Here is a 26,265-nt window from a genome sequence, read left to right on the forward strand (position 1 = left end):
GGAGTTGAGCAAATCCAATTGAGGAAAAAGACACACACACACACACACACACGACTGTGTCATATTAGATTTAAAGTGATAATAATGTTAATGATCCACCCGCCCCTGTGGCTGAATTTTCTCCATTGACTTGGAATCTTAATTTGATTGAGCATCACACATATATTTCCCCAATCTAATTGATTTATCCTAGTGGATGGTTGCACACTGAGCGCTTTTGTGCTTAGGCAAGCAGCCTTCCAGCCTCGACTAGGTCTCTTAATGTGGGAATGCTCAACCCAATATTATAAGACCCATATATAAAGGCTACATTCTTGCTCCTGTGGGTCTGCATGGGTTAATTTTGGAGGGGCTGTGGCCTCTCCTTCTCCCTGAAATGAGAGCAGGGGTTTGGTATTTTGGGGGCCCCATGTTTTTGAATGTGAGGAAGGAGGGCTTGTAGCTGGTCAAGAGAGCTTGCTGGCTTATCAACCCTCATACGGTTTCCAAAGTGCAGAGGGAGTATCTGGGCTAGTGCTTTGATGTGGGCCCCCAAGTGTATGGGTGGTCTGGGGGCCCTTGTGCATTTACTTACACACACACACTATCTACTGCYTGCGTTCTCGCTCTCTCTCGCTCTGTTTCTCTCTCGAAGCCAAGTGTGATTTCACCAGAGTGGTCATGAGGGTGTTTCTAGGGCAACCTCACACAGGCCTTGTTCTAAAAATGTCTGCCCTGGCCTCCAACACACAGCAGCCCTTAGCTGCACTTTGGGAGGGGGCCGAGGGGGGAGGGGAACACAGTCTAATAGCTAGCACATGAGATACTGAAGATTTCATACCAACCAGCAGTCGGGAAGAAGAGGGAGAGAAGTGAATAGTTATATTCCTGTGCTCAGCGATTAGCTAAATTAAAAGTGCATTTTTCACGTGGGACTAGTTTGTGGTGGCCAAACCGATGTACAGGAGAGAAAGAAGAAAGGTCATTACTGACCCATCTGTCAAACAGAGAGGGAGAGAACTAAGATGGATGGAGAAAAGGAAGGAAAAGGAGGGAGGTTCCACTAAAGAGCCCAGGCAGCAGTCTTAATGTGATAGACCTTGGTGTTTGTTATCTTATGGAATTTATCTTCTTGTAAGAGATTGACATTGGTTTTGTATTTCTTCTAACTTTTTATTGCTATTCACCCTGTAGTGGATTTCTGGTCTGCTAAAGATAAATGACAGTAGGTGTTACTTTTCCAAAGGGGTGTATCAGAGCTGCCAAGTTGTCTTTGAGCCGCATGTTTCTGATGTTCTGTTATTCAACTCCTTGCACTGGGAAAGGCTGGAGAACACACACTGAACCTGTTTTTGACACACACACACACACACACACACAGGCCCTATGTCGAGTAGCTGTGGCAGCTTAGATATCCCTGTTAATACACGCCTGAAATCACAGCACCCACAGATCTTTGATAAGTGGATTTATACATGCATGTCTCCACTTGGCCCCGATACGTTCTTATCTTTATCTCTCTAACTCGCTCCTCAGCGCATAAATTAATTCATAACACACTCTGTCTCCCTGGCCCCTCCCCAATATTAATAAATGCATGATCTCACGCTGGCTGTGTCTCTTTCATATGCTCATCAGTGTGTGTTCTAGACTGGCACTTGCAGCCCCGCCCTCCTCATGCATATTCATAAACGCATAATTACCCCCCGCCTCTGGAAACGCAGAGCTCAGGAGATCAAACACTATTCAAATGAGCCAGCTCTATTATTCACTCTAAAACACAGTATCTGTCTTGCTATCATTGCTGACCCAACCTGCCCTCTCTGTTTCCGTTGATTTTATTTCCGTGCCACAGGACTTTGTATTCAATGTATTCAATGTGGTCATAATTTGATGTTAGGGGTATATGGAATATATCTTTGCACCTCTTTCATAAGGTTTATGAAGGTCTACCATTACACATGGCATGCCTTTATTGAAAGGACATGGCTTTGTAATGAATTGTTTGATTTAATAAACATCACCCATGCCTGATGTTTTTGTGTATGTTTTTTAGAGGTTTGGGCTTCTATGTCCTCAGTCCTGTGTGATGTACGAATCAGAATGGGCTTGAAATGTAAATCCTCTATATCCTCCCTCCCTCTTTCTCTCCCTCTATATCCTCCCTCCCTCCCTCTTTCTCTCCCTCTATATCCTCCCTCCCTCCCTCTTTCTCTCCCTCTATATCCTCCCTCCCTCCCTCTTTCTCTCCATCTATATCCTCCCTCCCTCTTTCTCTCCCTCTATATCCTCCCTCTTTCTCTCCCTCTTTCTCTCCCTCTATATCCTCCCTCCTTCACTTTTATTTTATAGTCAATGCCACATTGAAGGCTTGTACAATAAAGGCTTGTTAAAACTCAAACTCTTTTTTTTCTTCCCAGGGTTTCATCTGAGTGGTACGGTAACAGACCCGGCCACGTCCTCTCAGCCTGAGATGGTCTGCAGCGTGAGCGTCAGCTTCGACCGCTGTAAGATCACCGCGGTGACCTGTAGCTGCGGCAACAAGGACATMTTCTACTGCGCCCACGTKGTAGCGCTGGCCCTGTACCGCGTACGGAAGCCCGAKCAGGTCAAACTGCACCTGCCCATCTCAGAGACGCTGTTCCAGATGAGCCGAGATCAGCTGCAGAAGTTTGTCCAGTACCTGATATCAGTGCATCATACAGAGGTGTTGCCCACCGCACAGAAACTGGCCGATGAGATACTGTCAACTAACTCCGAGATCAACCAGGTCCACGGTGTGTGTGTGTGTGTGTGTGTGTGTGTGTGTGTGTGTGTGTGTGTGTGTGTGTGTGTGCGCGCGCACACACGTAGGCCCCACTGAGGACATTGATTGTAAGGTAAAGGCAGATCAATGCTGCTCATTAGTCTGATGCTGCCTGCAAACAAAACACTCTGTCCACCTCTAATCAACACTATAGACCTGGCTTTTATTTACCTTAGAGAGGAGGGAGAGGGATATAATCAAATTGTATTTGTCACATGCTTGGTGAACAACCGATGTAAACAAACAGTGAAATGGTTACTTCCGGGCCCTTCCCAACAAAGCAGAGAGAAAATAATAGAAATAATATAGAGAAAATATGACTCCTCTCTCAGGTTTCTCCAGCTCCACAAGTTGCCTAAAGTAGATATATTATTTTAGAGTTATTTATTAAATTAATAAATTGTGTCATATCTCTGTGTAAAGGGACCCAGGATCCCACGGCAGGGACCAGTATGGATGATGAGACTGTGTTTTACTAACTTCTCTGTCTGTTTGTGCAGGGGCCCCGGACCCCACAGCAGGAGCCAGTGTAGATGATGAGAACTGTTGGCACTTGGATGAGGAGCAGGTCCAGGAGCAGGTGAAACTCTTCCTCTCTCAGGGAGGATACCACGGCTCTGGGAAACAACTCAACCTGCTGTTTAGCAAGGTAACCCCCCCTCTCCTCCTTTAGACACTGAATATTTTCACTCTCCTCCTCACAACAAACTCATTAACATCAAAATGCTGCATGCATTCCTACCAAGGAATTTCCATAGCCAAGTTGTTTCTGTTCAAATCAAAGCCTCTGTTAGTCTGAAGGACCATTACCATGCCAGTTGGCATGTACATTAAACAGTGCCATTGTTGAGGTTTGACGTTGTTTTTACTCTTTGATGTACACTTACAATCCTCTGGTGTAGAGAATACTAAATGCTGTGTCAACTTCTGCATTGTCATATGCTCTTCTAGTGTAGATTTAACCTAATGTCAAATATTTAGCCTGAAACTCAATTCCCTACTTTTGATCTGGACCCATCTGGTCAGAAGTAGTGCATTACATAATGAATATGTTATGGACTCTGGTCAGAAGTAGTGCATTACATAATGAATATGTTATGGACTCTGGTCAGAAGTAGTGCATTACATAGGGATAGGGTGCCATTAGGGACACAGCCTAAACCCTAGCGCTAATGGGAAATATTTTGTTAGCACTAACGTCTTGACCGTTGTGTAAAGACTGGCTGACCATTAACACCCCTGCCCCGCCCCTGGTTTTAATGTCTGCCTGCTTTAAGCTCTCTGATTCCTTTACACACACGGATGCTGTCCTCCTTGCCCCATAGGTGAGGGAGATGCTTCGTATGCGTGACTCCAACGGTGCCAGGATGTTAACACTGATCACAGAACAGTTCATGGCCGACCCTCGCCTGGCACTGTGGAGACAGCAGGGCACCAGCATGACCGACAAGTACAGACAGCTCTGGGATGAACTAGGTGAGCACACACACTAATGAGCAGCAGAATTCATTCAGATTTAGTTCATTCAAATCAAATGTTATTGTTCACATACACATGGTTAGCAGATGTTAATGCCAGTGTAGCGAAATGCTTGTGCTTCTAGTGGCCCGTCAGGAAGTCCAGGACCCAGTTGCACAGGGTGGGGTCGAGACCCAGTGGCTCAAGTTTAATGACGAGTTTGGAGGGTACTATGTTGTTAAATGCTGAGCTGTAGTCGATGAACAGCATTCTTACATAGTTATTCCTCTTGTCCAGATGGGTTAGGGTAGTGTGATTGCGATTGCGTTGTATGTGGACCTATTGGGGCGGTAAGCAAATTGCAGTGGATCTAGGGTATCAGGTAGGGTGGAGGTGATATGATCCTTGACTAGTCTCAAAGAACTTCATGATGACAGAAGTGAGTGCTAAGGGGCGATAGTCGTTTAGCTCAGCTACCTTAGCTTTCTTGGGTACAGGAACAATGGTGGCCCCCTTGAAGCATGTGGGCACAGCAGACTGGGATAGGGATTGATTGAATATGTCCGTAAACACACCAGCCAGCTGGTCCGCGCATGCTCTGAGGAAGCGGCTAGGGATGCTGTCTGGGCCGGCAGGGTTTTACTCACGTTGGCCACGGTGAAGGAGAGCCCACAGGTTTTGGTCGCGGGCCGTGTCAGTGGCACTGTATTGTCCTCAAAGCGAGCAAAGAAGTTGTTTAATTTGTCTGGGAGCAAGACGTTGTTGTCCGCGACGGGGCTGGTTTTCTTTTTGTAATCCGTGATTGACTGTAGACCCGGCCACATGCGTCGCGTGTTTGAGCCGTTGAATTGCGACTCTACTTTTTTCTTTATTCTGACGCTTAGCTTGTTTGATTGCCTTGATGAGGGAATAGCTACACTGTTTGTATTCGGTCATGTTTCCGGGCGCCTTGCCATGATTAAAAGTAGCGGTTCACGCTTTGTTTTGCGCGAATGCTGCCATCAATCCATGGTTTCTAGTTAGGGAAGGTTTTAATAGTCACCGTGGGTACAACATCACCAATGCACTTGCTAATATACTCGCTAATCGAGTCAGCGCATACATCAATGTTGTCTGAGGCTATCCGGAACATATCCCAGTCCACGTGATCGAAGCAATTTTGAAGCGTGGAATCCGATTGGTCAGACCTGCGTTGAAAAGACCTGAGCACGGGCGTTTCCTGGCCGGTGAGTACACACATACTCACCGGCCAGTTTATTAGGTACACAACCCCGTTTCCGAAAATGAGTCACATGGCCGTAGCTGGCTATATAAAGCAGGCAGACGGACATCGAGGCATTCAGTTACTGTTTGATTGAACGTTAGGTCGATCGTTTTGCCCATTCTAAGTGACTTTGAGAGTGGTATGATCGTCGGTCAGTGTCAGGCCCGCCGGTTCCAGTATCTCAGAAATGTCCAGCCTCCTAGGCYTYTCACGCACAACAGTGTCTAGCGTTTWCAGAGAATGGTGTGACAAACGAAAAACATCCAGTCAGCGGCAGTCCTGTGGACAAAAACAGCTTGTTGATGAGAGGTCGAAGATGATGAAAAGAATCGTGCAAATAATGGTGCAGTACAACAGTGGTGTGCAGAACGGTATCTCGGAACACACACAACATATCGGTCCTTGTCACTGATGGGCTATTGCTGCAGACGACCACACCGGGTTCCACTCCTATCAGCTAAAAACAGGAAGAAGCGTCTCCAGTGGGCACGCGATCACCAACACTGGACAATTGAGGAGGGGAAAAATGTTGCCTGGAACATGACGGCGAGTTCAGTTTATTTGAGTGGCCTGCGCAATCCCCAGACCTCAACCCAATAGAGAATCTTTTGGATGAGATGGAACGGGCTGTTCGCAGCATGAATGCACTGTCGTCCAATCTGCAGCAACTGCATGATGCCGTCGCGTCAGCTTGGACCAACAACCCTGTGGAACGTTTCCAACAACTTGTAGAATGCCCTGAAGAGTTCAGGCTGTTCTGGAGGCAAAGGAGGGTCCGACCCGGTACTACATCAGTGTACCTAATAAACTGGCCGGTGTGTACAGTAGGATATTTTATGTACTGTACCACAAACGCTCTTCCTTGCCTGCTGTTGTTTTTATTATGAATCTATGCCACTGTCACCGACACACGCTATCCACCATACTACTCTGGATAGGAAGTACTCGCATTAATACAGATCTCACACACACACACACACACCAGCCCTGTGGGTAGGCACGGAGACTAAGCGTCGGTCTTTGAATGGATTACTGGCTGTTTACTCCTAATCTCTAGACGGACAGTCAGAACTCAGAATCCCTCTGGTCTGTTACCATGACAATGACTGCTGTTTTATCTCCAGCCTTTGTTGTTTTGTTTAGTTGTCTCTTTTTTGCTTCTGGTCTTGTTCTCTGCTTTTTAGGGATGGCTTCGTCAGACACATGAACACACAACCACACTGTGGAAGTTTTGCTGCTTTAGTTTGTGTTTTTGGAAGTGTAATGATGCTTTGAAGTCCAGACATCATTCTCTCCCAGAGTTCTTCTCTGACTGCTTGATGTGTGGCATCATGCTGCCTCTCGGCTGCTTTCGTCTTTTGTCTTTCACTCCACCTCAGGGCCGTTACTCCTCTCCTCCAGACACAAAGCCTCTACTTCATCTCCATTTCTTTTTTCTCTCTCTCGCTCTCTCCTTGTCCCTCTCTGCATTTCTCAAAATTTTCCTCCCCCTTTTGACCATCAATCGTTGCCTAATGTCCAATTATAGGTGTGTGTGTGTGTGTGTGTGTGTGTGTGTGTGTGTGTGTGTGTACATGCATGTGTTTTTGGTTTGTCTTTGTGACACTATCGTCCTACATCTTCCTGAATGTGTTGTTGGATATCCTCCTGAGACTTCTTCACTTTTAGTCTTTAGTTTGTTTCTGTTTACCTAGCTAGTATTGATGTGTGTCTGTGACAGTACGTGATCAGTTGTATCAACTGTTCTTCCTGCGGTATGGACCCCTACCTGTCCCAGACCTGCTGTTTTCAACTCTTAATGATCGGCTATGAAAGCCAACTGACATTTATTCCTGATTATTATTTGACCATGCTTGTCATTTATGAACATTTGAACACATCTTGGCCATGTTCTGTTATAATCTCCACCCGGCACAGCCAGAAGAGACTGGCCACCCCTCATAAGCCTGGTTCTTCTCTAGTTTCTTCCTAGGTTTTGGCCTTTCTAGGGAGTTTTTCCTAGCCACCATGCTTCTACACCTGCATTGCTTGCTGTTTGGGTTTTGGCTGGGTTCTGTACAGCACTTCGAGATATTAGCTGATGTACGAAGGGCTATATAAAATAAACTTGATTTTGATTTGTATTGTGTGTCAGTTCAAGACTGCACACAATACTGTCGTCCAATCAGTATTGTTTGTATGCGACCCTTCAAATTGTTTGGAGTGAAAAAATTGATCGGATAACTTTCTAAACCCTAGACTTTGAAAAGTTGGATGAACTTTATAACCCATTTCTTTAGTGTCGCTAAATAACAACACTGGACACATTTTTGGGTGAAAAACAAAAAGATGGGTGGTACCTCTGTTACCTGCAGTTTGGTTTAGTTCTGTGTGTTTACCACCTTTATAATACTCTCTGATCTGAGCCTTAAGTCAAACAATGACCTTGGTAGATGAGACCTGACCTGTGTGTGGTGTGTGTGTGTTGGTTGTGGTGTGTGTGTGTGTGTGTGTGTGTGTGTGTGTGTGTGTGTGTGTGTGTGTGTGTGTGTGTGTGTGTGTGTGTGTGTGTGTGTGTGTGTGTGTACAGGTGCCTCTGTGGATGTGCATCGTGCTAAACCCCACTGTAAGGACGGAGCAGAAGTGTTTGGTGGCTCAAACAGCTGAGGAGGTGGAACAGCTGGACGTGTGTCCCTGGGAGGATGGTAACCATGGCAACGATCTGCCCAACCTCACCCACTCCCTGCCTCAGGGTGCCCATGGCAAACCAAGGTGCGAGACAGGTCTCTCTTTCTTTCTCTTTCGTCTCTCCCTCCCTGTGTTTCTCTCTCTGTTGTTAGCCTGCAGCTAATGTTTGAACTCTCTCTTCTCCCTCCCTCAATCTAATGCTGGTTTCTCTCTTCTCTCCTCCCTCATCTAATGCTAGTTTCTCTCTCCCTCCCTCCCCCAATCTAATGCTAGTTTCTCTCTCCCTCCTCTCCTCAATCTAATGCAGGTTTCTCTCTCCCTCCCTCCCTCATCTAATGCTAGTTTCTCTCTCCCTCCCTCCCCTCAATCTAATGCTAGTTTCTTCTCTCTCCCTCCCCTCAATCTAATGCTAGTTTCTCTCCCCTCCCTCCCCTCGCAATTAATGCTAGTTTTCTCTCTCTCTCCTCCCTCCCCTCAATCTAATGCTAGTTTCTCTCCTCTCCCTCCCTCCCCTCAATCTAATGCTAGTTTTCTCTCTCTCTCTCTCCCTCCCCTCAACTCTAATGCTAGTTTCTCTCTCTCTCTCCCCCCTCCCCTCAATCTAATGCTAGTTTCTCTCTCTCTCTCTCCCTCCCCTCAATCTAATGCTAGGTCTCTCTCTCTCCCTCCCTCCCCTCAATCTAATGCTAGTTTCTCTCTCTCTCCCTCACCTCCCCTCAATCTAATGCTAGTTTTCTCTCTTCTCCCTCCCTCCCCTCAATCTAATGCTAGTTTCTCTCTCTCTCCCTCCCTCCCTCAGCTCTACATGCTGTTTCTCTCTCTCTCTCCCTCCCTACCCTCATCTAATGCTAGTTTCTCTCTCTTCTCCCTCCTCCCCAATCTAATGCTAGTTCTCTCTCTCTCCCTCCCTCCCCTCAATCTAATGCTAGTTTCTCTCTCTCTCCCTCCCTCCCCTCAATCTAATGCTAGTTTCTCTCTCTCTCCCTCCTCCCTCCCTCCCTCCCTCCCTCCTCCCTCCCCTCCCTCCTCCCTCCCCTCCCTCCTCCCCAATCTTAATGCTAGTTTCTCTCTCTCTCCCTCCCTCCCTCAATCTAGATGCTAGTTTCTCTCTTTCTCCCTCCTCCCCTCAATCTAATGCTAGTTTCTCTCTCTCTCCTCCCTCCCCTCAATCTAATGTCAGTTTCTCTCTCTCTCCTCACCTCCCCTCAATCTAATGCTAGTTTCTCTCTCTATCTCCCTCCCTCCCCTCAATCTAATGCTAGTTTCTCTCTCTATCTCCCTCCTCCCCTCAATCTAACGCTAGTTTCTCTCTCCCTCTCTCCCTCCCTCATCTAATGCTAGTTTCTCTCTCCCCCTCCCCTCAATCTAATGCAGTTTTCTCTCTCCCTCCCTCCCCTCATCTAATGCTAGTTTCTCTCTCCCTTCCCTCCCCTCAATCTAATGCTAGTTGCTTCTCTCCCTCCTCCCCTCAATCTAATGCTAGTTTCCCCTTCCCTCCCTCAATCTAATGCCAGTTTCTCTCTCCCATCCCTCCCTCAATCTAATGCTCGCTTTCTCCTCCCTCCTCCCTCCCTCCCTCCTCCCTCCCTCCTCCCTCCCTCCCTCCCTCCCTCTCCCTCCCTCCCCTCCCTCCCTCCCCTCAATCTGTGCCAGTTTCTTCTCCTCCTCCCTCCTCCCTGCCCTCCCTCCCTGCCTCCCTCCCTCCCCTCAATCTAATGCCAGTTTCTCCCTCCTCCCCTCCCTCCCTCCCCTCATCTAATGCTAGTTTCTCTCTCCCTCCCTCCTCAATCTAATGCTGGTCTCTCTTTCTCTCCTCCCCTCATCTATGCTGGTCTCTCTCCTCCCCTCAATCTAATGCTCTGCTCTCCTTCCCTCCCTCCCCTCAATCTAATGCTGTTTCTCTCCTCTCTCCCTACCCTCAATCTAATGCTAGTTTCTCTCTCTCCCCTACCCTCAATCTAATGCTAGTTTCTCTCTCTCTCCCTACCCTCAATCTAATGTTAGTCCTTCTCTCTCTCCCTCCCTATCTAATGCTAGTTCTCTCTCCCTCCCTCCCTCAATCTAATCTAGTTTCTCTCTCCCTCCCTCCCCTCAATCTAATGCTAGTTTCTCTCTCCCTCCCTCCCTTACTCTCCCTTCAATCTAATGCTAGTTATCTCCCTCCCCTCAATGCTAGTTTCTCCCTCCTCCTCTCTCCCCCTCATCTAATGCTAGTTCTCTCCTGCTCAGAGTTGGTCCCACAGGACGGTTTTCACGCGGGCCATCGAGGCATGTGACCTCCATTGGCAGGACCGTCAACCTGCAGCCATCATCGCCAGTGATGCTCTACGCCAAACACTGTTACCACGACAACCAGGCGGCTCGCTCTTCGACAACCGCGATGGCCCATGTGCACGGTGAGTGTTTTTTTTTTTGGTGTGTATCGGATTCATGGGTGTGTAAAGAGGACAGTGGGACGGTGTTTGTGTGGGGGGCGGTGTTTGTTGTGTGGGGGGGGGGCGTTGTGGGTGTGTGTTTCGGTGGTGTGGTGTGGAGGCGGTGTGGCGGCGGTTTGTGTGGTGTGTGTGGGGGGTGCGGGGTGTGTGTGTGTGGGGCGGGGAATTTGTGTGTGGGGGGTGGTTCGAGGAGCGTGGTTTGTGTGTGTGGGGTCGTGTGTGTGTGTGTGTGTGTGGACGGTGGGTGTGTGTGTGTGGTAGTGGGGTGTGTGTGTGTGGGGGGACGTTGGACGTGTGTGTGTGGGTGCGGTGTGTGTTGTGGGGCGGTGTGTGTGTGTGTGGACAGTGGGTGTATGTGTGGACAGTGGCGTTAGTGTGTGTGGACAATGGGGCGGTGTATGTGGGGGGGGCTGTGTGTGGTGGGGGGGCTGTGTGTGTGTGTCTGTTTGTGTGTGTGGGGTGTGTGGATCGTGTGTGTGGGGGGGGGTTGTGTGTGTGGATGTGTGTGTGGACGTGGATGTGGGTGTTTGTGTGGACGTGTGTGTGGGGGCGGTGTGTTTGGGGACTTGTGTGTGGGTGGTGGGGGGGTGTGTGGGGTCGTGTGGACGGTGGGTGTTGTGTGTGACGGTGGGTGTGTGTGTGGACGGTGGGGACGTGTGTGTGTGGACACGTTTGTGTGGAGTGTGTGTGTGTGTGGGGGATGTGTGTGGGTGGAGGTGGGGATGTGTGTGTGTGGGAGGGTGGGTGGTGGGGGGTACGTGTGTGGACTGTCGTGTGTGTGTGGATTGTCGGGTGTGTGTGGTGGTTGTGTGTGTATGGAAGGGTTGCGTGTGCGGATGGTGTTTCTGTGTGGTGTGGACTGTGTGTGTGTGTGGAAGGGGTGTGTGTTGGACGGTGTTTCTGTGTGTGTGTGTGGACGGTGTGTGTGTGTGGACGGTGTTTCTCTGTGTGTGTGTGGACGGTGTGTGTGTGTGGACGGTGTGACTGTGTGTGTGTGGACGTTGTGACTGTGTGTGTGGACGTTGTGACTGTGTGTGGACGGAGTGTCTGTGGACGGTGCGTGTGTGTGTCTGTGGATGGTGCGTCTGTTGCCCTATGCCAATATGAGTGGTCACAAGCCAAAAGCCTTATAGAATGTGATCAAGACACGCAGCATCTGTCTGTCTCTCTCTCGCTCTCAGAACACGTTCCGACGGCTTGTGCTCGGGTGGACGCACTGCGTTCCCATGGTTACCCCCGTGAAGCGCTGCGATTGGCCATTGCCGTGGTGAATACACTACGGCGGCAGCAGCAGAGACAGCTGGAGCATTTCCGCAGACATAAGAAAGGTCAGACTGCCCTTATTAGACCAAATATGAATATTATACCACAGTTCTATACCCCCATTAAGTACCAAAGCGTTGCCCACCAATTTAATGGGACTTATACAGTGGGGCAAAAAAGTATTTAGTCAGCCACCAATTGTGCAAGTTCTCCCACTTAAAAAGATGAGAGAGGCCTGTAATTTTCATCATAGGTACACTTCAACTATGACAGACAAAATGAGAGAAAAAATCCAGAAAATCACATTGTAGGATTTTTTATGAATTTATTTGCAAATTATGGTGGAAAATAAGTATTTGGTCAATAACAAAAGTTTCTCAATACTTTGTTATATACCCTTTGTTGGCAATGACAGAGGTCAAACGTTTTCTGTAAGTCTTCACAAGGTTTTACACACTGTTGCTGGTATTTTGGCCCATTCCTCCATGCAGATCTCCTCTAGAGCAGTGATGTTTTGGGGCTGTTGCTGGGCAACACGGACTTTCAACTCCCTCCAAAGATGTTCTATGGGGTTGAGATCTGGAGACTGGCTAGGCCACTCCAGGACCTTGAAATGCTCGTTGCTGCAGCATCGTTGATGTTGTCCGTAGGGATTATTAGGGTTGTACAATTTTCTGGAAAATCGCGGTTGGAGGAAGTTTGGGAAGTTACTGCAACTTTTCAACCCTAATAGGGTTGTGAGCGGTAGTTTACATGTGTTGTCCTGTTCGTGACAGAGCTGCTCCATAAAGGTATCACCTCCATAACCAACATGGAGGGCTGGGTGGGTCACCCTCTGGATCCCATCGGCACCCTGTTCAGCACCCTCACTGAGACGGGACGGGGGGCAGAGGAGGGGGCCAACACCTGCCTTGACCTTTCAGGTACTAAACATATTCATCTAGTCTTCTGTCTCTCTGTCTACTTTTCTTTGAATCTTTTTGTCTCATCTCCCTCACTCAGATGGTCTCTTTCCTCTCTCACCATTCGCTCACATTCCTCTTGTCTCTTCTCTCCTCTCCTAGTCAAACATAGTCAAGGCATACCCTAAGCTTGGCCCAGTGATATGGGAAAAAAGTATCTGGAGATCTCGGGCCTGTCCCAAATACTGTGGTCAAAGGTAGTGCACTATATATGGAATAGGGTTCTATTTGGGACAGCCTGACCCTCAGTGGTGTGGAATAGAGTTCTATTTGGGACAGCCTGACCCTCAGTGGTGTGGAATAGGGTTCTATTTGGGACAGCCTGACCCTCAGTGGTCTGGAATAGGGTTCTATTTGGGACAGCCTGACCCTCAGTGGTCTGGAATAGGGTTCTTTTTGGGACAGCCTGACCCTCAGTGGTGTGGAATAGGAGGGATCCTCCAAACCTCAAAGAACAGATAAACTGACTATAGGACATTGACCTCTCTCTTCTCTTTCTTTTGTTTTTCTCTTTCTCTTCTCTCTCAGACTGTTCCAGCGTGGTGAGTCGTGCAGAGCTGCAGCGGTTGCCAGTGCAGCGCTTGCTAGGCGAGGGGGAATCGTACGTGGCGCTTGCCGTGGAGACTGCTCTGATTGGCTTAGGCCAGCAGAGGGTGATGCCTGACGGGCTGTACGCCCAGGAGAAGGTGTGTCGCAACGAAGAGCAGCTATTAGCCAAGCTGCAGGAAGTGGAGCTGGATGAAACGCTGGTCAAGATCTTCCGCAAGCAAGCCGTCTTCCTGTTAGAGAGTGAGGACACACTATTGGTTAAAGTGTAATATAATCTTCCATAGGGTTGCGTTGGATATGTGTGTTACTGTAGCTGTGAAAGCAGAAAGGGCTTTTTCTCTTTCCTTCCTCTCTCTCCTAGTCTCTCCTTTCCTCTCTCCTAGTCTCTCCTCTCCTCGCTCCATAGTTTCTCCTTCCCTCTCTCCACTCCTAGTCTCTCTCCTCTCTCTCCTTCCTTCTCTCTCCTAGTCTCTCCTCTCTCCATAGTTTCTCCTTCCCTCTCTCCACTCCTAGTCTCTCTCCTCTCTCTCCTTCCTTCTCTCTCCTAGTCTCTCCTCTCTCCATAGCTTCTCCTTCCCTCTCTCCAAGTCTCTCTCCAAGTCTCTCTCCTCTCTCCATAGCTTCTCCTTCCCTCTCTCCAAGTCTCTCTCCTCTCTCCATAGTTTCTCCTTCCCTCGCCTCACAAAGTAACATCGGGGACATTGTGTTGACACAGACAGACTGTACTATAATCTTGTACTGGGACAGAATGTGACTGCTGTGGTTTGGTTATGGGAGTGGGAGAGATGGCGGCCATCTCGGAGACCCAGCACTCAAACTGCCAGTCCCACCCTAACCCCTGCCTCTGCCTAGGACAACCAACTACCTCTGGCCTGGTTGGTAATTGAGTCCCAGGCTGTAAGGCCTAAGAGAGACTAGTGGGTGTGTTGTGGTCGGGGGGCCTGTTCAGTGTAAAATAACCCAGCGGAGGCGAGGGGAGGGAGGCCTAGCCTCCCATTCAACACGTCATGGAGAGCGCTTTGTGATGCATGACCCTTTCTCGTCTGGACTAGGAGGAGGAAACTATGAAAGCCACTGTCTAGCTACTTAAAACACACACAAGTATACTGTACGCACACATTCTCCATTCTTTTTTAACACATTATATTTAACCAGGTAGGCTAGTTGAGAACAAGTTCTCATTTGCAATTGTGACCTGGCCAAGATAAAGCAAAGCAGTGCGACACAAACAACAACACAGAGTTACACATGGAATAAACAAACATACAGTCAATAGGGGGAAAAAATCTATATACAGCATGTGCAAATGAGGTAAGATTAGGGAGGTATGGCAATAAATAGGCCGTTGTGGCGAAGTAATTACAATTTAGCAATTAACACATTTTCCTTAACTCCACCAACGTTAAATGAAATGCATTTCCTGTTTTTGCAACTGATAATTCTGTCTTTGATTGTTCCATCAGCAAACTGTTTCACCCTGTCTTCCTGTCTGAACCACGTGTCTTCTGTCCCGTGTTAACATGTTCTTCTTCTCTCCTTGTACCTCCAGGTGGGCCGTACAGCGGCCACGGAGAGATTGTCCACAGAGAGAGTGTTCCCATGCACACCTTCACCCGCTACCTCTTCACCTCTCTCCTACCTCACGACGCTGAACTAGCGTACAAGATTGCACTCAGAGCCATGCGGTGAGGCTCTGTTTTATCATTAGTTGTGTGTGCGGTGMGGCTCTGTTTTATCATTAGTTGTGTGTRCGGTGAGGCTCTGTTTYATCATTAGTTGTGTGTGCGGAGTGGCTCTGTTTTATCATTAGTTGTGTGTGCGGTGAGGCTCTGTTTCATCATTAGTTGTGTGTGCGGAGTGACTGTTTTATCATTAGTTGTGTGTGCGGAGTGGCTCTGTTTTGATATTGTTTTGGAAGGGGGAGCTGGATCAGTGAATATTAATGATGTTAATGAGATTTTAATGACTGTGTAATGAGTAGGCTCTCACACACCTGGTCTACAGTGTCAGGACAGCTACATGGCTAACACCAAAACCTCTCTGCCATTGGCTTCTCATTGAGATGCTCTGTGAACACTGCTAACACTGGCGACGCTTAATGATTGTCAATGAATGAGAGCTACGTCACGTATCATTGGGCACTGAAATATGCAAGCCGAAAAACTTTGGCTTGAGTAGTGCCCAAACTGTACCTTAGTCAGGCCTTGCCTCCCACCCTCTCAACAAGCCTCTCTCCCTCCCAACCCGCCTCTCTCCCCACCCAGCCCTGTGGAAGGAAAGGGTGAGGTAGAATATTGTGGCCACGTCTAGCTACTCCAGGGACCCGGGTGTCTGTCTGTCTGTCTGTCACATAATGAATGTGTTCAATGTGGTGCTGGTGTAATATGACTCCCACGGGACAGGGGCTGCTGGTTAAATATAGAGGCCAGGTAAAAGGACTGGCTTTTATCAACCCATTAGAACACTATCATAGACTTACACAGCCTCTCCTTATTCACTCCTTATTCACACCACTGCTTAGTGCTAAGGAGTTCTGTTCAGCACAAGGAAGTAGTGTGTATGTACTGAACACACACCCCTCACTAGTGCAGGGGGGTTGGAATATCACATGAATTTATGAAGATTGGTATCCAGCTAATGTGAAATGACAGTCTGCGGTGGCTTGGGGAGCTTTTGTATATAAGGAAGATGTCTTGAGTAGAGGTCTTCCAGCAGCTCCTGTGATGGATAGATTGGGGAAGTGAAATGACGTTTGTGAAGTGTTTACTTTGTCTGAGGTTGAAAACCAGGAGGTAAAGAGTTCAGTAGTCTCACTGATGTTCACCAGAAACCAGGACCAGACTATGAAAGAACTGGATATATAGTTGCTCTCTTTCACCTCTATCTATTTTGCATTCGGAAAGTATTCTGACCCCTTCCCTTTTTCTCCACATGTTGTTACGTTACAGCCTTATTCTAAAATAGATTAAATACATGTTTTTCCTCATCAATCTTCACACAATACCCCATAATGACATCACAATACCCCATAATGACATCACAATACCCCATAATGACATCACAATACCCCATAATGACATCACAATACCCCATAATGACATCACAATACCCCATAATGACAAAGCAATACCCCATAATGACAAAGCAAAAACAGTTTTCTTTTTTTATTGTTGCAAATGTAAAAAACAGAAACCTTATTTACATAAGTATTCAGATCCTTTGCTATGAGACTCGATATTGAGTTCAGGTGCATCCTGTTTCAATTGATCATCCTTGAGATGTTTCTACAACTTGATTAGAGTCCACCTGTGGTAAATTCAAGTGATTGGACATGATTTGGAAAGGCACACACCTGTCTATATAAGGTCCCACAGTTGACAGTACATGTCAGAGCAAAAACCAAGCCATGAGGTCGAAGGAATCGTCCGTAGTGTTCCAAGACAGGATTGTCGGCACAGATATGGGGAAAAGTAACAAAGAATGTTTGCAGCAATGAAGGTCAGCAAGAACACAGTGGCCTCCATCATTCTTAAATGGAAGAAGTTTGGAACCACCAAGACTCTTCCTAGAGCTGGCCACCCGGCCATACTGCGCAATCGGGGGAGAAGGACCTTGGTCAGGGAGGTTACCAAGAACCCTATGGTCACTCTGACAGAGCTGCAGAGTTCCTCTATGGAGATGGGAGAACCTTGCAGAATGACAACCATCTCTGCAGCACTCCACCAATCAGGCCAGACGGAAGCCACTCCTCAGTAAAAGGCACATGACAGCCCGCTTGCAGAGATGGAAACCAGGCACCATCCCTACGGTGAAGCATGGTGGTGGCAGCATCATGCTGTGGGGGTATTTTTCAGCGGCAGGGACTTGGATACTAGTCAGGATCGAGGGAAAGATGAACGGGGCAAAGTACAGAGAGATCCTTGATGAAAACCTGCTCCAGAGCGCTCAGGACCTCAGACTGGGGTGAAAGTTCACGTTCCAACAGGACAACGACCCTAAGCACACAGCCAAGACAACGCAGGAGTGGCTTCGGGACAATATATGTTCCTCTCCCCCCCTCTCTCTCTATCATAGCATCCCACCCTGCCGTGACAGGGCGCTATAGTGCCACAGGACCAATCTGACACCACAGCTGCCCTCATCAGTCGCTTGGGACTGATGGTGTGTTATGGCTTACTGTTAAATGGATTCAAGTCAAAGCTAAGTGTCTTCGTGAAAGTATGTGTGTTCCCACTTGTGCCAGTGAATAGTTAGCTTTTCACCGGACGCCGACTGGTAAAACGCATCAGGAGGGCGGTCACATGTGCTAACAAGGCAGAGGTCCTGAGTTTGCTCTAGGTATGGGAGGAAGTGAGCAGTGTGACATACTTTACACTAGCAATGGATTCGTTTTTATGTGGAATAGATGCCGCTTCTGTGTCATTGCATTGAACAACAATATTTWWAAAAAAWCAATATTTAACCTTTATTTAACTTGGCAAGTCAGTTAAGAACAAATTCTTATTTACAATGACGGCCTACCAAAGGCAAAAGGCCTCCTGCTGGGACGGGGGCTGGGATTAAAATAAATAAATAAATACAAAATAAATATAGGACAAAACACACATCACAACAAGAGAGACAACTCAACACTACAAAGAGAGACCTAAGACAACAACATAGCAAGGCAGCAACACATGACACTACAGCATGGTAGCAACACAACAACAACATGGTAGCAACACAACATGGTAGTAGCACAAAACAGGGTACAAACATTGTTKGGCACAGCGCAAAGGGCAAGAAGGTAGAGACAACAATACATCACACAAAGCAGCCACAAGTGTCAGTAAGAGTGTCCATGATTGAGTCTTTGAATGAAGAGATGGAGATAAAACTGTCCAGTTTGTGTGTTTGTTGCAGCTCATTCCAGTCGCTAGCTGCAGCGAACTGAAAAGAGGAGTGACCCAGGGATGTRTKTGCTTTGGGGACCTTTAACAGAATGTGACTGGCAGAACGGGTGTTGCATGTRGAGGATGAGGGCTGCAGTAGATATCTCAGATAGGAGGGAATGAGGCCTAAGAGAGTTTTTTATAAATAAGCATCAGCCAGTGGGTCTTGCGACAGGTATACAGAGATGACCAGTTTACAGAGGAGTATAGTGTGCAGTGATGTGTCCTATAAGGAGCATTGGTGGCAAATCTGATGGCCAATCGCCCAGACAGTTCGGATTTTCACTCAAACATTGAGTACTTTCCAAGCTTGGCTTATAAAATCTCCACAATCAGTCCCCACCAGTGGGTCTCTGTAAGGCACACAAAGGTAGGAATGTTGACGAGGGTTCCTTCTTTAGGGAGAGACTTTTTGCTTAGTTCCACCCCAGCAATGGTCCAGAATCCCCCAGTGTTTTAGCAGATCTTTAGATGTGTTTGGAACAAACCCCTTGTCGCTATGGCATCGGCACGTCTCCATTTCACACCAAGTCTCGTCTTGCTTTCTCTCACCTTTATCTAGTCAGACTGTTGGCCAGGCTTTTACCTTGTCTGACACACTTCAGTTAATAATCAACGTTAGAGCCGAACTTGGAGGTATTCCTCACATAGCAATAGTGTCTGGCCCTTTTCTCTGAAATCAAACTGCCATTTAGCATAGCCTTGTAACATTGCTTTTATGTGTGTGTGTGGGTGGGTTGGTGGGTGGGTGCGTATGGGTTTGATGTGTGTCCAGGCATAGAGGGCTGGAAGGTGAATCCGCTCATTTCCCCATGGACTACATTAGCTTTGTGATTGGTTGAGATCTGCCCAGGTTCTCATCTCTTTCCAAGGCAGCAAGAGAAACCTTTGCAACTGGGCTGGAAGATGAGGTTTTAATTTGAGATGAGCTGCCCACAGTAGCACACATAAAGACAAGAATACTGTATACTTCAATGTCTGTCTGTCTGCAGATGCGTAAGACCTATAAAGCCTGTTTACACTAGCGTCTTTTAATGTACACTGTTATGGATCCACATACCGGTATGGATCTATCTGTCTATAACGGTATTTGTATAAAGTGCTAAGTAAATGAAAAGTTCTACAAATTGGAMTACTTAACTGTCAGTTTGGTTGAGTATAAAACCATCAGAATAGAGAAAGAYATTAAAACAACTTATAATTAATTTACTGCCTTCCTAGGGTCATGCACTACTCATAACATATTTAGACTATTATTCAGAAACAGAAAATGCCATCAAAAATAAGAAAAATATTGTGATATATTTKGGCCATTTTGCCCTGCACTATTCTACASCGGCAGGTGTAGCAGGCCTATGTTCTGAATTAGCAGTCATTCAAGTCAAGAAAACAGTCATTATGCTACTGTTGCTTCAGTTCTGTAATGAMGGACTTGGTTGGAAGTAAATTGCAGTATGCCGACACCTTTAATGTACTCCAGAACACTGACAAAATCTTTCTGATTATACTTTGTGCACGTGCTTGTGTTTGTGTGTGTGTGATCCAAATCAGCCTTGTGGTTTTTCTGTGCTCCTCAGGTTGCCTGTGTTGGAGTCTACAGCCTCGTCAGGTGACCTGTCGCGACCCCATCACATGGTGTCTGTGGTCCCTAACCGTTACCCCCGCTGGTTCACACTCACCCACATAGAGTCCCAGCAGTGTGAACTGGCCTCCACCATGCTCACTGCAGCCAAAGGTATACATACACACACACACACACACACACACACACACACACACACACGATTATTTATTTATTTATTTATTTTGGTCCCTTTGTCATTGTACTGTATGTGGTTGTTTGTTGGTCCAGGTGATAGTCGTAAGCTGGAGACTGTACTAGAGTCCATCCAGAAGAACATCCATTCCTCATCTCACATCTTTAAACTGGGCCAGGATGCCTTCAAGATCGCTACTCTGATGGACAGCCTGCCAGACATCACACTGCTCAAAGTCTCACTGGAGCTGGGGCTGCAGTAATACACACACACACACACACACACAACACACACACACACACACACACACACACACATCACACACACAACACACACACACACACACACACACACACACACACACACACGACCTCTCTACTATCCCTAACTGTCTCTCATTCACAGGTGATGAGGATAACCCTGTCTACGTTGAACTGGAGGAGGAGGGAGATGGTACGGTGGTTAGTTACCTGTGCCACTGAAGTAGGTAAGTGTACAACGTTTTCCCTTCCTATGATATACCACATACAGTGAGCTCCAGAAGTATCATTGTTTTGGCTCTCTACGCCAGCACTTTGGATTTGAAATAATACAATACTAAACGAATGAACGGAAAGTTAGAGGCATAAATATCATACCCCCCCAAAAATGCTAACCTCCCCTGTTATTGTAATGGTGAGAGGTTAGCATGTCTTGGGGGTATGATATAAAATGCTAACCTCCCCTGTTATTGTAATGGTNAATGCTAACCTCCCCTGTTATTGTAATGGTGAGAGGTTAGCATGTCTTGGGGGTATGATATAAAATGCTAACCTCCCCTGTTATTGTAATGGTAATACAATATGAGACTTTACTTTTTTTAATACCCAAGTGAAATTGTCCCATTTAGTGTTGGTCCCCTAAAATGGGGGGACTATGTACAAAAAGTGCTTTAATTTCTAAACGGTACACCCGATATGTATAAAAATACCCCCAAATTAAAGCTGACAATTTCCCCGGCCCCGTGGAAATTGAATTAACATAATACAAACATCCCCATGAACACCCGTTTAAGCTAGAGATATCTGCTATTTTGCATGGGCTCAATCTACTGCATCCCCCGATATCGCCCTTCTGCATCTGCGGTAATAGGTGGCAGAGCTAGAGCGGTGTTTGTCAGACCGTGAGACATCCTGAAAATCTGTCTTCTCACGACAATGTCTGTAGTATCTGAACGGTTTGGCCTACAAACAAAGATGAGACTCTCGCGAACATGACGGTGTTCTCCGTTTTGCTCTACGACCCCCACAAGCRTCTTGGGACTGGTCTGAAGTCGGTACAGCCAATCTGCCAACTTCTGTCTGTAGTGTTTGAGCTACACACTAATACCTCTGAGGAAAGGTGAGTCTCTCAAGAACACGTACATGTTGGTTGTTTTGCTCTACAAGCCCACAAGACTCGTCTAAAGGTCCCCGGTACCAGTTAAAAAAATTATGGAAGTATATATGGATATAGTTTAGTGCCTAAAATAAGGGGTTAAATGTAAAAAATAAAAAATAATATATATAAATATATAAAATGTTTCCTGATCTTTCTTATACTGTATCTCTCTGATATAGRACAGTCACTTCAGAACAAACTTCCTTTAGATGTTTTGGGGGACTATCTTGTTCCATGTAGTGAATCTGTTAATAGCAGTGATGCCAAATTCAATGTTTCATCAATTAAACCCCTTAAGGGGTCTTATATTTCAAAATCAAATAGCTAAATGATCCTTGCTATGGCCGTCTTAAAACTACTCCGTACATTAGTTTAGTACAACCCACTTTTTATTATTTCAAATCCAAAGTGCTGGAGTACAGAGYCAAAACAACATCACGTGTGTCACTGTCCCAATACTGTTGGAGCTCACTGTACTTAGTTCATATTTAGTTAAGTATATATTTAGTTCAGTATGAGGGCTTCAAAATAAATATTGTTATTCAAATTACTCTGCTGATCCTCTGACTTCTCGTTCTTGTGTGTGTGTGTGTGTGTGTGTGTGTGTGTGTGTGTGTGTGTGTGTCAGGGGTGTATGCGTTGGACAGCATCATGCAGAGTTGGTTCACCCTGTTCACCCCGACCGAGGCCACCAGCATCGTGGCCACCACCGTCATGTCCAACACCACCATCGTGCGGCTGCACCTGGACTGTCACCAGCAGGAGAACCTGGCCTCCTCCGCCCGGACACTGGCCCTGCAGTGTGCCATGAAGGACCCCCAGAACTGTGCCCTCTCCGCCCTCACGCTCTGCGAGAAGGACCACATCGCCTTCGAGACGGCCTACCAGATCGTTCTGGACGCGGCCGCCACGGGGATGAGCTACACACAGCTGTTCACGATAGCCAGGTACATGGAGCACAGGGGGTACCCTATGAGGGCGTACAAGCTAGCCACGCTAGCCATGGCTCATCTAAACCTCAGCTACAACCAGGATACCCACCCAGCCATCAACGACGTGCTGTGGGCCTGCGCTCTGAGTCACTCGCTGGGAAAGAACGAGCTGGCCGCCGTCATCCCCCTGGTGGTGAAGAGTGTGAAGTGCGCCACGGTGCTGTCGGATATTTTGCGGCGGTGCACACTGACCACGCCGGGGCTGGTGTCAGCGCTGCACAGCCGCAGGAACTCTGGGAAGCTGATGTCACTGGACAAAGCTCCTCTCAGGCAGCTGCTGGACGCCACCATCGGGGCCTACATTAACACCACGCACTCTCGCCTCACGCACATCAGCCCACGCCACTACAGYGAGTTCATAGAGTTCCTGGGGAAGACCCGGGAGACGTTCCTCATGGCCCAAGATGGACACATCCAGTTCACACAGTTCATCGACAACCTCAAACAGATCTACAAGGGCAAGAAGAAACTCATGATGCTGGTGAGGGAGAGGTTCGGCTGACCAGGGTCGGCCCCTAGGGAGAGGTTCGGCTGACCAGGGTCGGCCCCTAGGGAGAGGTTCGGCTGACCAGGGTCGGCCCCGAGGGGCAGGTTCGGCTGACCAGGGTCGGCCCCGAGGGGGAGGTTCGGCTGACCAGGGTCGGCCGAGGGGGAGGTCGGCTGACCAGGGTCGTCCCCGTGAAGGGGAGGTTTCGGCTGCTCCAGGCGTCTCGAGGGGGGGTTCGGACTGACCAGTGGCGGGTCCCCGAGGGGGAGGTTGGCCTGACCAGGGTCGGCTCCCGAGGGGGAGGTTCGGCTGACCAGGGTCGGCCCGAGGGGGAGGTGGCTGACCAGGGTCGGCCCGAGGGGGAGGTTCGGCTGACCAGGGTCGTCCCCGAGGGGGAGGTTCGGCTGACCAGGGTCGGCCCCGAGGGGGAGGTTCGGCTGACCAGGGTCGGCTCCTAGTACTTTTATATTAACTTGAGTCTGCCTTTTGAACTTCTTTGGACTTAAACATGGACAAGTAAAGAGTTGGAGGACAAAGCAAAAGAAGAAGGAAAAAACTATTTCCAGAGCCACACAGTATTATCCTTCTTGCTGTTATTGTTCTAAACATTATTACTATTATTACTGTGTACAGTACTATGTGTGTTTTATTTTCAGAAGAGGAAATGTCACGTTGTGAATGTTGTGTGTTTTTCTTTGTGTGTGCGAGAGGAAAAAGCAGATAACAGAAATGTTTATTATTATTATTAGCATCCCCCTGTTTTATATCTTGGTTTTATACTGAGTATATGTCAAGTGGCTTAAAGTCCCTTGTGCGAAAGCGCTCGTGTAAAAACACATTGTCAGCCTCAAAGAGACACTATGGCTTTAAAACCACACAGACCTGACTATTGGAAGCGCACAGCTCGGCTCCATGAGAAAACCACCATTAGCATTTCTGTTGACTCGTCACTTGTGTTTTCTCTGTGTCATAGGTATTAGTTAGATTCTAGTTTTGGAATAATTGTCTTAACAGACTGGTGTTGTTTCAGATGCAGTAATCATAACTATCTGTGTTAGATTAAGGACAACAATGCAGGACTACAGTAATGGCACATGGGCCATAAGATGAGGATATGGAGTATTATCAGAGTACCAGCATTTGATGTATTATGCCAGAAATATCCCACACTGTAAAAACAAATCATGTTTACAGTAAAGTTCAGAGTAATGTACTGTTAAACAAAAGTTTTTGGAATTTACGGTAACCTTTTTTACAGTAACTTACAGGTAACTAACTGGCTGCCAGTAAGTTACCGTAAAAACAACAGGATATATATWTTTTTTTTTACAGTGCACAATGTACTTAGGACCAACAAACCTGTAATTGTGGGTTAGTTACTGGTTCAAGTCTTACGATGAACAGTTGCTGGAGACTAGCCTGGTCACCTGACTGTTTCTGTATTCACAAGACTAACCTTCACAAGACTAGCCGGGTTACCTGACTGTTTATGTATTCACAAAACTAACCTGGTGACCTGGCTGTTTCTGTGTTCACAAGAATACAGGCTGGGTAACTAATTACAGTGCCAAAGTTACCAGGGTTCTAGTTGTACAGATGTAGGATCTTAATTGGATCACCTGCAACACAGGAAATGTTTTACTTGTATTTTGAGGTTTAAAGTGGTTTAATTTCCACTTTTCCACAATTTCGGACTTGATTTTCCCTTAAGAAAAATATATCAACCCCTACAAAAATGTAAATTTATTTTATACATAGTTCAAATGTCCTGTTGCTGCAGGATTATTTTCCTGCTGTAGCAAACAGGCTCAAATTAGGATCCCACATCTGTAGAATCGGTGAGTGTAGCTCCAGAATGGGCCAGTGTCAATACTTCTGTGCATGTGGAATCATAGGATAATTCGAATTCCATTATAATACAGTTTTAATAGGCCTATTCTGTGTATAACCTTCAGCAACTGTCAAAAGACGTTCTCAGGGATTTCTCTAAAACTAACAGGAAAAAGGAAGAAGGAACGAGTACAGGAAACAATGATACGAGCAAGCATGTATTGTACTGTGTGTATATATATATATACGATAGTGTAAGTCTAAATATGGAGGATTCAAAAGTATATGTTAACTAATTTATACAGAGTATTCTATGTAATGTGAAATACTTGAAGCCGTGGTAGCTTGCTCTTTTTCTCAGTGTTTATTTCTTTCAATTTTTTTTTACCACAGAACACATCAGAAAGTGAATTGGCCTTGCTAATGGAGGGTTACTGTAGGCTCACTAGGGTTGTGTCAGTACTAAGACATTGGTTCAGATTATTGAACTGCTATCAACAGTTTGATTTGGTATCTATTCAAGGTATTGGAGCACAGTGAAAATATTATCTTGTTCTCTCAAGGGTCACTTTTCACAATGAACAGATTTATGTATTTGACTGATGTACAGTATTCCATTGAAATGTCATATGATAACCCGAGCATTGATTTTTCATTACGTGGCATCATAACATTGATCAGCTGTTGAGAAATGACCAACATCCAGTTGTGTATAACTGGTCCTCGAAGGCCACGGGGTCTGCTGGTTCTCTTCCTTACCTGGTAATCCCAGACTTTAGAGTTATACCTGGCTAATCAGTGGTGTGAAAGCTAGGTCAGTCGGTGATACTAACTGATCTATTAAAACCAGCAGGGCTGTCACCCTTCAGGACAAGAGTTGTGCTCTGCTGAAATGTCCGCTTGCATCTGAACACGCCACAGACCAGACCAGTGTGTGTCTCTTCCTGTACGAGGTCCGGCTATTGTACTAATAACTTGTCTTGTTTCTTTATTTTTCTGGTTTTTGTTGAAGTGCTTTCTCTTTTGTTCTTTAAAGAATAAACAGCCTTCTCTCTTGCCTTGTTTTGAAGTAACCAAACAGGAGTTCTAACAACCAAACACGTTCCAAGAAGTGAAAGCCAAGTCACCTTGGTCCCAGCTTTAGTGTCCTTAATTAGTAACTGAATGGCTCTGTAAACACTGTGCTTTTAACGAAGCATTTCCTCGTGTGTTTGGTGGAAAACTTTGTCCTGTGTGTCTCGTCCTCTAATGAACGGATTTCCTCTGTTTCTTTCTAGCTGTTTTCTTTCTGTTCGTGTAGGAAATGGAATCTTCTGTTTTCCCACTTTATTTATTACAATGATCCATGTATACATGCTTATGAAATTAAGATTTGATACACTGATATCAATTTATTTATGTAACTAAAATCACTGTTTTATAATCTTTTTTTTGTTTTAATTAAAGTTAGTTTTTTTTGAAAGGTA

General features: G+C 46.6%; 1 protein-coding gene across 1 annotated transcript; it reads left to right on the forward strand.

Annotated features, from left to right (window-relative positions):
• Nucleotides 1–1,365: 1,365 nt before the first annotated feature.
• Nucleotides 1,366–26,265, forward strand: LOC112073936 (zinc finger SWIM domain-containing protein 6-like). The gene is made up of 16 exons (XM_070440334.1): nt 1,366–1,372; nt 2,400–2,756; nt 3,286–3,434; nt 4,111–4,264; nt 8,081–8,258; nt 10,406–10,565; nt 10,626–10,632; nt 11,791–11,937; nt 12,649–12,795; nt 13,363–13,623; nt 14,933–15,068; nt 19,892–20,049; nt 20,167–20,327; nt 20,474–20,558; nt 22,119–23,121; nt 23,317–26,265. The coding sequence occupies exons 1-15, from the start codon at nt 1,366–1,368 to the stop codon at nt 22,982–22,984; spliced, it is 2,973 nt and encodes a 990-aa protein (XP_070296435.1). The 3' UTR covers nt 22,985–23,121; nt 23,317–26,265.

Source organism: Salvelinus sp. IW2-2015, unplaced genomic scaffold (genome assembly GCF_002910315.2).
Source record: "Salvelinus sp. IW2-2015 unplaced genomic scaffold, ASM291031v2 Un_scaffold2430, whole genome shotgun sequence".
NCBI lineage: Eukaryota > Metazoa > Chordata > Actinopteri > Salmoniformes > Salmonidae > Salvelinus > Salvelinus sp. IW2-2015.